General features: G+C 40.4%; 1 protein-coding gene across 1 annotated transcript in view; it reads left to right on the plus strand.

The window, feature by feature from the left end:
• Positions 1-12,252, plus strand: part of CASD1 (CAS1 domain containing 1) — a 37,339-nt gene that overhangs the window by 9,349 nt on the left and 15,738 nt on the right. The window contains exons 6-13 of the mRNA XM_072412881.1: positions 672-713; positions 1,251-1,374; positions 3,478-3,692; positions 4,314-4,739; positions 8,124-8,213; positions 8,622-8,741; positions 9,794-9,950; positions 11,826-11,905. Coding sequence (XP_072268982.1) covers positions 672-713; positions 1,251-1,374; positions 3,478-3,692; positions 4,314-4,739; positions 8,124-8,213; positions 8,622-8,741; positions 9,794-9,950; positions 11,826-11,905 — 1,254 coding nt within the window. The remainder of the gene's footprint in view (positions 1-671; positions 714-1,250; positions 1,375-3,477; positions 3,693-4,313; positions 4,740-8,123; positions 8,214-8,621; positions 8,742-9,793; positions 9,951-11,825; positions 11,906-12,252) is intronic.

Here is a 12,252-nt window from a genome sequence, read left to right on the forward strand (position 1 = left end):
TCTGCTTGGTAGGTCTATAGGGCGATGTCCCTCTGCTTGTGTTCGTGAGATTCCTGAGATCAATGGAGCTGGCAGTCAGCAATGGACATTGACACATATGTTATGCATTTATCATACAGATATAAGACAACCATTTCAAAGGTAAATTAAACAGGGAGGAAATATGAAAAAATCAATATGTTAGGGTTCTTCTTCTGTCTCTTCACACCCTTACTATGGGGCAGCACAGTTGGCCCAGAGGTTAGCAGCATTAGGTCCCAGGGTCGAATCTCGGCCAGGACACTTATCTGCATAGAGTTTGCAGGTTCTCCCCATGTTTGTGTGGGTTTCCTCCAAGTTCTCCTGTTTCCTCCCACATTCCAAAAACATGTTAGGTTAATTAGCTTCCACCTAAAATTGACTTTATACTGTATTAATGACATATGACTACGGTAGGACATTAGATTGTGAGCTTCTTTGAGGGACAGATAGTGACATGACTATAGACTTTGTACAGCACTGTGTAACATGTTTGCACCATATAAAGACCGTGTAATATCAATAATTTAGGTATGTATTGTTGGAAAAGTAAAAGGTGCATAATTATAAGGAGATGAGCTTGTGATTATCTTTTCCTTGTGTCTCGTGCTGTGTAAGATCAGTAGTTTATGGCTTTGTGTCTTTACTTGCAGAGTACAACAAAACCTCGTCTGATCATAGCTGGCGCTGCCACGGTAAGCCATTTTAAATATCTCAATTATCTAAACTGCTGAAGTAAGACTATAAAATACCATTAAATCTGTCCTTTCATTACAGTAAATGCTGGGTTAATTTTAAATAGTTGTGATGAGCCTAGCTTTCATCTTTGCAGTCATGTACAGCAGTTCAGGTCCCATCATCCAGGCTGAAATGATTGAAAACATTTGCTAACAAATCACAAATCATTCAGCACCAGCACTGTCACATGGAAAGAAGAAGAGTGGCTGACCTTCTCCAATGTATGTAAATGTATCAGTTACCCTGTCATTCTGAAAATAAGAAATGTTTTCAGAAGGTTCCCCTAATATAGGTAATAAGGCTTGACAGGGTCATTTTAAAGAGAACCTGTTACTTTGCCTCATATGGATGAATAACTGGTCTGCTTTAAAAATAAAAAAGTATTTAATCTCTATTTTGTGTATCACTGTAGAAAGAGTTTACTATCTGATTGAAATCAGGACTGACTAGATGTCTGGCAAAATTCTTAGCATGTCTCTGTGTTTATTTTTTAGTGGTCTATAAAAAACAACAATGGCAGCGCAGAGTCTCTTGCTCAGTACAAGGTGAACGTGACGGATATTGAACCTGTTTTAGGAAAACTGTCCGAAACTAGCGATGTTTACTGGGCCTTACAAGGTATGGTATTCTGTGTTTTTTAAATTTTTTTCTGTTTGTTAGATATGAAATTAGATATGCCTTTCTGTGATCTTCTTTGGCAAATCTAAATTCTCTGCTTCGTCTTATACATTCTTACACCACAATGCAGATCCACGTTGCTCTTTTTTCTGGCGCTGCCTTCCCAACTCCAGAACCGTTTTTCTGAGGTCCATGCTTGTCACAGCCACACCTCCTTTAGACTTCTAGACCAGTGGTCGCCAATCTTTTTGGACCCACGGACCATTAAATTTACCAGCTTCAGACCACGCGTGCGCAGGAAGCTGTGTGTCACTCAAAGGGGAAGAAACTTCCCTATTGGTGACATCATGATGCCAGAACCCACCCATTTTTCCATCGCAGGTCTGAGCCTGCTATAGGAGAGTGGGCGGGTTGTGTTCAGAGACACAACCTGCTCACTTCCCTTAGCCTGCGTTCCGTGCGGGGGGCATGTTCCGCGGCTCTGGCATGTGCGCCCTGCCATTGGGGTCTTTCTCCTGACCCCGCTCGAGGGTGCACCTGCCGCCTACCGCTGTTCTAGACTACAGATTGTGCATCATCACTCTGACCTGAGTTTCTGTTGGCTTTACTTTATGCAATTGATGAGCCCACAGATATCCATCCAGTAACACCCACAAAAATGATTGTCAGTAGTCTGTTGGCTTTACCCAGCCAGCTTTCATTAGTTCTGCTTTCTTCAGGGAGAATACCTACACACGTCAGATGATTACCATCCAAAAATTGCATCAGGGCTGACGAGAAGCTGGCGTGTGTAAAGCCCTTCTCTCCTCTTCATAGAGCAAAGCAGTGCTGTATGAAGTGCTCATCCATGCATCATGCAGTCTTTTGTCATTGGAAAGGATTGTGAATAATCCTTTCCAATAACAATAATTGCATGTGTATGCAGCCCAACAATTGTCATGTAAATGAATTCACACCCAGTTACAAATATAGAGCCACGCATATCAGAACGTTGCATATTGGGTATTTTAATTTAGAAGCAATGTTGCATTTTTAAATGCAATTAAACGCACATCTACTTTGTCCCCCTATATACCAAGGCTGGCACTGGGAAGGAAAAAGAGACAACATAACATGACTTCTTAGAATCAACTTTTTAAAGAATTAATGAACAAGCATGAACTAAGTAGTGAGTCAGTGACTCGGGACAACAAAGTATTTAGGTCATGCTCTTCTATGAACTCTTTTATAGGTGGTAAGAACATTAGAAGGACTCCACCCATGGTGTGCATCCAAATTCTGTCCCTTAATAACCATATATTGTCATCTTTACAATTAATCTTGAGTCACAATAGAAACCTTTTCAGTCAGCTTGTATGATAATTTCTGTTTACATTAGACTATTGTGCTGCCATGTTTTTTGCTGCTGGAGAAAATAAATTAGTGCTGCGCTGTTGAATTTCTTCATGGTGTCTGCAGCCACATAGGTTACGTAACTTCAGAATACCTTCCCTTTACAGTAGGGTTAATCCAGCACTGTAACCATTAAATGCTGATTAAGAATTAGGGGGATGATAACAGCAAGACCTAGAACTTGATTTATCCTGTGCAATGCAGGAGAATCCCCACTGCAAAAGAATATTATTTTTTTTTTTTTTAATTCTAAAAAGTCAGCATTATTGTTTTCTTGAAGAAAATGTACAATGACTAAATATCCCAGGTATAGGTACTTTGCATATGTTGCTTGAAATAGGCTCTATTTAAAGCAGGCAATGCAATACAATGCAAGGCCCCATGTATGACCAGACCTTATTTATTAAAAATAAGGAAAAAATTATTTGATGGGAGCACAAGCATGATATGCAGGCATTGCATTCCACTGCAGGGTTTGCTTTAAATGTTAGAAAAACAAATGATTATGTCATCATATACCAGGAATATGATCTATTAATACTCCACACTGGTTTACTTTTCAGAAGTACAGGTTAGACCGACCTCAAAATTCATTCTTTAGAATCTTTTGGATTAAAGTCTTGTATGTAATTAAAATAAGTCGAAAGCTGCAGGCAATGCCACGTCTTCTATACTTCTATCACGTCATTCTATAATGTGTATTTTTTCCAGATCCTGTTTATGAAGAGTTGCTAAGTGAGAGTCGTAAAATCATTACCAATACGAGAATCGATACTTATAATGAAGCTGCGGCTGCTATATTAAATGGTACAAATAGGGGATCAAAATCAAAAATCAAAATCTTTAGTGTTTCCCGACTGATCACAGAAGAGACCATAGAGCAATCATTGGATGGATTGCATGTCCCTGAGACCAGCAGAGATATAGTAAGTACCATTCTGTGCATAGCAACATGTACAACAATAATATAGTGAGTACCTGTCTATACACAACAGAAGGATAGCGGGCTGTCATCTATGTTCAACAATAATATAGTGAGTACTTGTCTATACACAACAGAAGGATAAAGGGCTGTCATCCATGTGCAACAATAATATAGTGAGTACCTGTCTATACACAACAAAAGGATAGAGGTGGTATCATGTACAGCTTTGCAATAGCTTGGGTGAAGACATTTATATATACAGTACAAGTATTATCAGAACCTTCCTATGTTCAGTAGAAGGTTATGGGGAGAATCATTGATGAACAATAGATATATTAGGAGGCTGCCTAGTTTGAGCAGGCAAAAAAAGTCAGGACCTGTGTATGTACGATGGATTTATTGTATGATTAGGAAGACCTGTCTTATGTGTGGAATATTTATAGTGATTCCTGCCTGTGTTCAGTAGAAGGATGAGGAGGACCTCTCTATGTACAGTATATCTATGAGGATTTCCTGCCTGTGTTCAGTAGATGATAGAGGACCTGTCTATGTACTGTAGCTTTATAGTGATATGTCCTTTACCAAAGGCTTTGTGTTATTATTCTGTAATTCTTTTTTCCAGAGCGCAATGATCCTCATGAATTCCTACTGCAACAAGATAATAAAACCAATCGATGGTTCCTGCTGCCAGCCCACCTCTCCCCTCACCATCATACAGAAGTTAGCAGCTTGTTTCTTCACGTTGTCTCTCGCAGCCTATGTGGCAATCACTGTAATCCATCGGAGCAAGCATCGGAAGAGCAAGATGTGTACAGACATAGAGAGCGGGGAGGAGAAGAAACCAGCCATGGCCACCCCTACAGCCTCAACACTCGAAGTTGCCCTCTTTTCCTTCAGCAAACTCGGCCTGATCATGGCATACTTCTACTTCTGTGACCGAGCAGACCTGTATATGAAGGAGAACAAGTTTTACACTCACTCCTCCTTCTTCATCCCCATCATCTATATCCTCGTGCTGGGAGTTTTCTACAATGAAAGCACAAAAGAGGTATTGCTTGTATGGACGGGTTGTTGGCAGCAGAGGGTCTTTACATTAGTTAGAGCTCCTCCAAGGGGCAGATTCTTCAATATTAGAGCTTTTTTAATCTGACTTTTAGTTTAAGTAAAATAGATTCCAGGTAATAATATAAAAAAAAATTACAATACCCCTGCTAGCATGCTACAAAGAAAATACCTTTGCTCTCTCTGTGGTAGCAGTGGTCTGACACACTTGTTTTAGAGCTCAAATTAGGAGAAAAAATAAGTTTTAATTATGAGCAGTCTGTGTCAGACCACTGCAGAGGGATTGCTGCTTCCACACAGAGAGCTAGGGTCCTTCTGCTAGAAAACAATAAAAATGTATTACAGCCACTTAGGCAGGGAGCACAAGTTATCAGCTCATCACGAGTGTTATCAGCTCACATCATTTCTGGCAGGATTGCCCCAAACAGAAAAAAAAGCTCCCAATGATTTTTAAAGGAACAAAAGTTGCACTTAAAAAATTTGCCACCAGGCAGAGCTTTATTTGCAGAAACGAACAGGCAATGTGCCTTCTGCAATAAGCATTTCCTACCTGCATTTCAAAAGTTCTGCATTGGTTGTTGGGATACCCGGCACATCCTGGTTTCCCCTGCAGTTGCTGGGATTGAATACACTCCTGCATGTCTGTGGGGATGTTACATCATTCCATTCCAACTAATCAAGCTGGCTGAAGATTGCAACAAGGGAGAGAAGAAGAAAGAAGATGGCAGCACCCATGACGGAATATTGACAGGTGAGTATAAACAGGCATTAATTCCACTTAAAGGGCTTGATTTATTAAAGCTCTTGAAAGCTGGAGAGGATACACTTTCATTAGTTACCTTGGTTATTGTGGAAAACCTGGAATAAATTTGCGATTGGTTAGCAATGGTTTTCAGTCCTGTACCAGATCCATTCTGTTTTTTTGTTTTTTTTTGGATCACCAAGGTTCAATGATAAGTGTATCCTCTCCAGTCTAGGAGAGCTTTATTAAATCAGGCCCTAAGTGAAAGGGAGCAAAAAGGGAGAAGAAATAGTTTTTTATTTGTTTATATACACTATAAAATCCCTTTGTTGAACTTCAGTGTATATGTCTCCAAACTTTGCTTTTGCTACACCTATAAAACATTGATTTATAGTCACCAATGAGTTACTAATATCAGTGTAAATACAGTAAGATAATAAAAATATAAATACTTTAGTTATCTCTCCCTATATTAAAGACATGCACAGTACAAGAACCTGCGTAATACATACGTCTCTACAGACAACATTCTGCTATGTATCTAAGTTTATTACTCAGTGTTCATGTTTTAATTACAAGCTGAGCTCTCAGAGTTTATAGTACTCTAGTAAAGAGAAGTTTGCGTCTCTTTTTCAGATCTTTTACTTTGTAACCTATTCAGTTGATGTAAATCCTAAACATTTAGTGTGCTAAGTCACTGTGTTTCATAAAGGGAATGCTAATATTCTGCAGCACTGACACATAATCCTTTCTTGCATCTCCGTGCTGTCACCTTTTTGCAGCTGCTTCCAGTTTCCATGCACAGTGATGGATCTAAGATAATTCTCAGGGTGGTTTCCGGGTGGTGGTAATAGTAGACTGGCCCTGCGTTATGGATCTGATTATAAAAGGTCTCCAAGACTAGAGAACATAAACTATCAACCTGCTTCATCTAGCAAACCTGGAGTGGATTTTCTAAAATCATTTGCTTTTATTTGGCAAATGTTTGAAATCTTGGAGCAGATTCATTTCAGGTTTGCTCATCCAGGTTCACTCATGATGGCCTATCTTCCCCAGTCCTTGGCCCATTGCATCTTATAATCGTCACTTGTAGTCTTATGTGTAAGGGTGACAATGGGAAGACAGGAACAAAGTGTTGTCACCCTATAACAGGAAGTCCTCTGCAAAGATCCTGGTTTATCGTAATTAAATTAGCAAATTTAGAAATGAACTTTCATCATTTCATTACAACATGTATCTATGTTGTTATGCACACAAGATCAGGATCTTGTATAATATTTAACAAAAGTTGTCAATACACTAATCGATGGGTGCATAACCATTTTACATGATTAATACCTTCTTGATATCGATCATTTACTTGATTGACGCTATGCACTCATTAGCCAGTTGAAATGACTGGCAGTTCTCTATTACAACCAAAACAAAATGAGAACGCGCCCCTGTGTTCACCCAAACTGGTTTTTAGCGGCAGGAAGCATTCCATCGGCTGGTGGTTGTTTAAATGTAAAAACATTAATCGTGCATAAAATATTATCAACATACTGATCAAATATTAATCCAGTTTGCCCTCTTAATAGATTGTGTGCAGTGCTTGCTCATTCTGTGGGAAAGATTGCATTCAACAACAAGACACTTACATCTGTACATAGTTTACACTATCAGAGGTGCCTTGACATATCACTGTGACTTTATATTTATTTATAAATGTGTGCAGAAAAATATTTTGCAGTGGTTGAAGTAGATATTTCTTTTTTTCTTGTTGGCTTGCAAGTGCGCTAGGATCTGTATTGTGAGCACCTTTCACCTTCTTCGCTTGGTTAAAACTGATCAGACCGGCTGCTATTGTTGCTTTTTTTAGAAGTCGTCCACAACGGCACATAGTCACATTTCTTTTTACTACTCTGCCATGCAGTCCTACTAAGAGTTTAGAAATCACTTCTGAGTATGTGCCACTTTTTGTTCATTATTTACCTTTGCAAAATTTGGGTAGTGGCATCATCACGGTTCTGTGCAAAGACCGTGCAGAGAGGAGAGCTGTCGGAGGGACCCAGCAGGCCACCCACTACAGGCTGCCTGCAAAATAACTACGGGGGCGGATACAAGACCAGTCATCTTGCGCAAGGTGAGAAAGCAGCTGTGACCGGTCTTTATTAAAGGAAGTTCTGCACAAAGATGCCCTTTGGCATTACTGCACAGATCGGCAAGGAGTATTAGGTCTACGTACACACATCCGATGGTTCTCATCTAATATTCGCCTTAGGGATGATATTGGACGGGAATCTAATGTGTACAGTGCTCATCCATAGATCCGTCCTGGCGGATCCTCGAACGTGGAATGATCATATTGAAAATGAAGGGGAGAAGGTGCAGCGGGGTGGCACTCCATTGCTCTCCCCTTCCCAGAAATGTTTTTAGGCTGGGTGGAAAGAAGCCGTAGGCAGGTGGCACCCCAACTATTCAGTAACCACCCAAAATAAGCCAGGTGCTTACCGTGGGGACCGTAATGAAAATGTGGCAAAAATTCAGACTCGGCTATATTCAAAACTATCTCTGAAATTCTGCTTTAATCTCCATAATGTAACCTGTGAATTGTGAGCTGATAATACAACTTTTCTCTCATTACAGACGAAACTACTAAACAGAGAACAGACGGATGAGTGGAAGGGTTGGATGCAGCTTGTTATCCTCATCTATCACATCTCTGGGGCCAGCTCTGTAAGTATTGTAAAGATTCTACTTACATTGTGAACACTAGTGACCAATACTGTTATGTTTTTTGAGCTTTGTCTTGTGACACTTAAAAAGTAACAAAATAATAAAAAAAAATCCTAATTATAAAGAATATTAGCCAAATACCTCCATATTTATTACCTAATATTAACCTCCAGTTTGACAACCGGTCTTGCTGTTTAATAATATGATTACCTGCTGTCAATTTGACAGCAGAGGAAATTATTTGACTCACTTCCTATGTTCAAAATCATTTTGCGGGTAAAGAGATTCGGTCATTTATACCTTAAACTAACATTGGCACAAAGTTTGTTTTAGGTATGATTCTGTTTCTGATTCTCTCATCATCCTCTACGTCTAGATAACATGTCCCCATATCTTTCTTTCTTACAGTTTTTACCAGTGTACATGCACGTCCGGGTCCTGGTTGCTGCTTATTTATTTCAGACGGGCTATGGACATTTCTCCTACTTCTGGCTGAAAGGAGACTTTGGTCTTTATCGCGTCGCTCAGGTATATAACAGAAATAAGGAATTTAGAACTGAAAAAAAGTTATAATTTTTAATGTGTCATGGTAAAACATCACTCCAGGCAAAAAAAAAAAAAAAACATTGTATATAGTAGAGAATGGGGCTTTTTGTAATTAATATTAATAATATTACACAGTATTATAGCACCAACACATTATGCAGCACTGTACATAGTCCATAGTCATGTCACTAGTTGTGCCTTAAGGAGCTTTAAAATCTAATATCCCTACCATAGTCAAATGTCTTTAATATAGTCTAAGGTCAATTTCGGGGGTGAAGCCAATTAATATAGTCTAAGGTCAATTTTGGGGGTGAAGCTAAATAACTTTACTGCATGCTTTTGGAATGTAGGGGGAAACCAGAATACCCGTAAGAGACCCACGCAAGCTCCATGCAGATAGTGTCCTGGCCATGATTCGAACTTGGGACAAGTGCTAACCTCTGTCCATTTGGTGGTTTTCCCCTCACTTCTAGTCACACAGATACAATAGGAAGTGTGGGGAATGCTCTCCTAAATGGGGCAAAGGCCCTCTTGGTCAACTGACACTGGAACAGGTGTCGCCAGCCCATATCTACCTGTTTTTGCCAGTTGGCTTCTGACGAGTGATATTAAATTGAACGTTCAAGAGTCAGCCTGATAGGGCTGCCAACATCTAGGCAGATACAGGTGACAATGCTGCAATCATTTTCCTTTAGATGGAAGAGGGTTGTCAACCTTTTAAAGAAAGGAATTTGGCCAGTAGTTCTATTGGCAGGATCAAGAGGTGTTTGCAAAATGTTCCAAAGAGAATTTAGAGAAACAGCCTATGGGAAGCCTGCATTACATATGTGATTCTTTACCGTGTCATTAGTTCTGCTTCAGTGGTTTATTAATGAATACAAAGATGTAATAATTTGTGTTACAATCATATATATCATTTTTTCAGTGTGTTATCAGGCACAGGAAGGGTGATGTGTTTGCTGCTTCTTCCATATAGTTGATACTTTCACTGATGGTTATGTAATTCTCACATCCTCTGTTATGTCCCAACACAGGTCCTGTTCCGCCTCAACTTCCTGGTGGTGGTCCTATGTATAGTGATGGATCGTCCGTACCAGTTCTACTATTTTGTTCCTCTGGTCACCTTCTGGTTTATGGTGATTTATGCCTCCATGGCACTGTGGCCACAGATCACCCAGAAGAAGGCAAACGGTAATGTTTAAGTTGTTATACTCAAAAATCTAAATCATGACGTAAACATTCACTCATGTTATTCACCCTATTTATGTCATCTTGTCAAAATCAGCTGATGTCTTTCTCCAAAGACAATAAGCAGACATGTATCTGTAGCCAAAACAAGATGCTTAGAACCCCTGTCAATTTTTTTTCTTTCCTCTGTCTGGAAAAATATTCCCTCAATTTGGGTCTGATTTAAGAAAGTTCTCCAAGGATGGAGAAGATAAACTATCATGGGTGAATCTAAGTGATCCAATAAACCTTGAATGAATCTGGTCCAGGATTAAAAACATTTGCCTAATTAATAGTAAATGATTTTAAGAAACTCATTCCAGGTTTGCTGTATCACAAGGTTCACCCATGACAGTCTTAGAGAGCTTTAAACAAAACAGGTCCTTTCTGTCACACAACAGAATAGTAAGAAGACAAGATGAGGAAATCTCCTCAAAAAGTAGGTGACTTCATTGGAAGTTTTTACCTTTGTTCCCATTTCGCTGTCAATTCTAAAATAATGGCTTTTTCATCATTTTCTTTAATGGAGAGCTAAGCTGCCGAGTCACTGGGCCTGATTTATTAAAGCTCTCCAAGGCTGGAGAGGATACACTTTCATCAGTGAAACTGGGTGATCCAGCAAACCTGGAATGGATTTCCTAAAAGTAATTTCCTATTTGTTAAAATGCTTTTTTGTTGCAAATGTTTTGAATCCTGGACCAGATTTATTCCAGGTTTGCTGGATCACCCAGTGTCACTGATGAATGTGTATTCTTTCCAGCCTTGGAGATCTTTTATAAATCAGGCCCAATGCTGGGAGGTTGTGCTGAGCTGCCAAAATACTGCTGAGAGTGTCTGAAATAATAGGTTATTGAAGGAGTATGTGCAACTCCACGTAAGGGGGGCCAGAATATGCCCGGTATCAAAGCATCCTCTGCGGATGTCAGGCATGAATGGCCTCCTGTGTGCATGTGCAGGAGTTTCATCATTCTGGCCCCGCCAACCCAACACTAGAAAAAAGATCAGGTGAAGGTGGTGGTGTCTGCAATGGAGCAAGGACAGATAAACGCAAATATAAAAGGTTATTTTTATTACAAATGGGTCATTGCCTGTGGCTTCTGCAATAAAGAACCTGCCTGGTCGCATTTTTTTTAACTTGAAATGTTTCAAGCACTCTTTAACGAACATGGCAGGCTGAATCTTTTCAACTATCATTGCAATATCATCTTTAGGTGGTCTTAACTTTTAATATGTACCGTATTTTTCGGACCATAAGACGCACTTTTTTCCCCCCTAAAGTGGGGGGAAAATCAGGGTGCGTCTTATGGTCCGAATGCATATTTTTTTACTTACCTGTATCCCCGCCGGTCCCCGCAGCCAGTGTCCTCCTCTGTGTTCCTGTGTCCCAGCGTGCGGCACTTGTGCCCGCCCACGAAGGCGGCGCCGATTGATTTCATGAATGCCGATCGGCGCCGCCTTCATGGGCGGGCACAAGTGCCACACGCTGGATCTCAGGGAAGCACAGAGGAGGAACACAGACAGAGGCAGATAGCAGCCAATGTCTGTGTTCCTCCTCTGTGTTCCCCTGTGTTCCAGCGTGCGGCACTTGTGCCCGCCCATGAAGGCAGCGCCAATTGATTTGATGAATGCCGATCGGCGCCGCCTTGATGGGCGGCGGGCACAAGTGCCGCACGCTGGATCTCGGGAAATCAAATGAATTTTTTTTTTCTTGTTTTCCCGTGCGGAAAACCTGGTGCGTCTTATAGTCCGGAGCGTCTAATGGTCCGAAAAATACGGTATATTTCTATTGAACTATTAATGCTCAGGTTTGCTAAATGCTGTTTTGTGTTTTCTTTGTAGGAAACTACCTGTGGAATATGGGCCTCCTGTTAAAGCTTGGCTTCCTGCTGCTTTGTATATATCTTCTGTCATGCTCTCAGGTACAGTGACCTGCTGACATATTATTAAAGAGGAGCTGAACCCTCACATCATGTCATTTTTATCTAGCACCTTATCCCTTCCCTTCATTACATATCACTTACCTCCCATCTGTTCAATTATTTTCAACGGTGGCTACTTTAACAGAGCTACACGTAAAGGGTCGTATGGGTGAAACGCTGTAGAAAAGCCAGGCCCCTGGCAGCATTCTGCAAGAAAGGACCTTGTGACACTGCCATGTCCTCTGCCAACTCTTAAATTCAGTTCTGTCCCGTGCACCAGCTTTTGATTGTAATCCAATTCTTCTGTAACCACCCAAAAACAGCTGGGTGGTTACTGAAAAGTGCTG

The sequence above is a fragment of the Pyxicephalus adspersus genome, chromosome 5 (genome assembly GCF_032062135.1).
Source record: "Pyxicephalus adspersus chromosome 5, UCB_Pads_2.0, whole genome shotgun sequence".
Taxonomy (NCBI): Eukaryota; Metazoa; Chordata; class Amphibia; order Anura; family Pyxicephalidae; genus Pyxicephalus; species Pyxicephalus adspersus.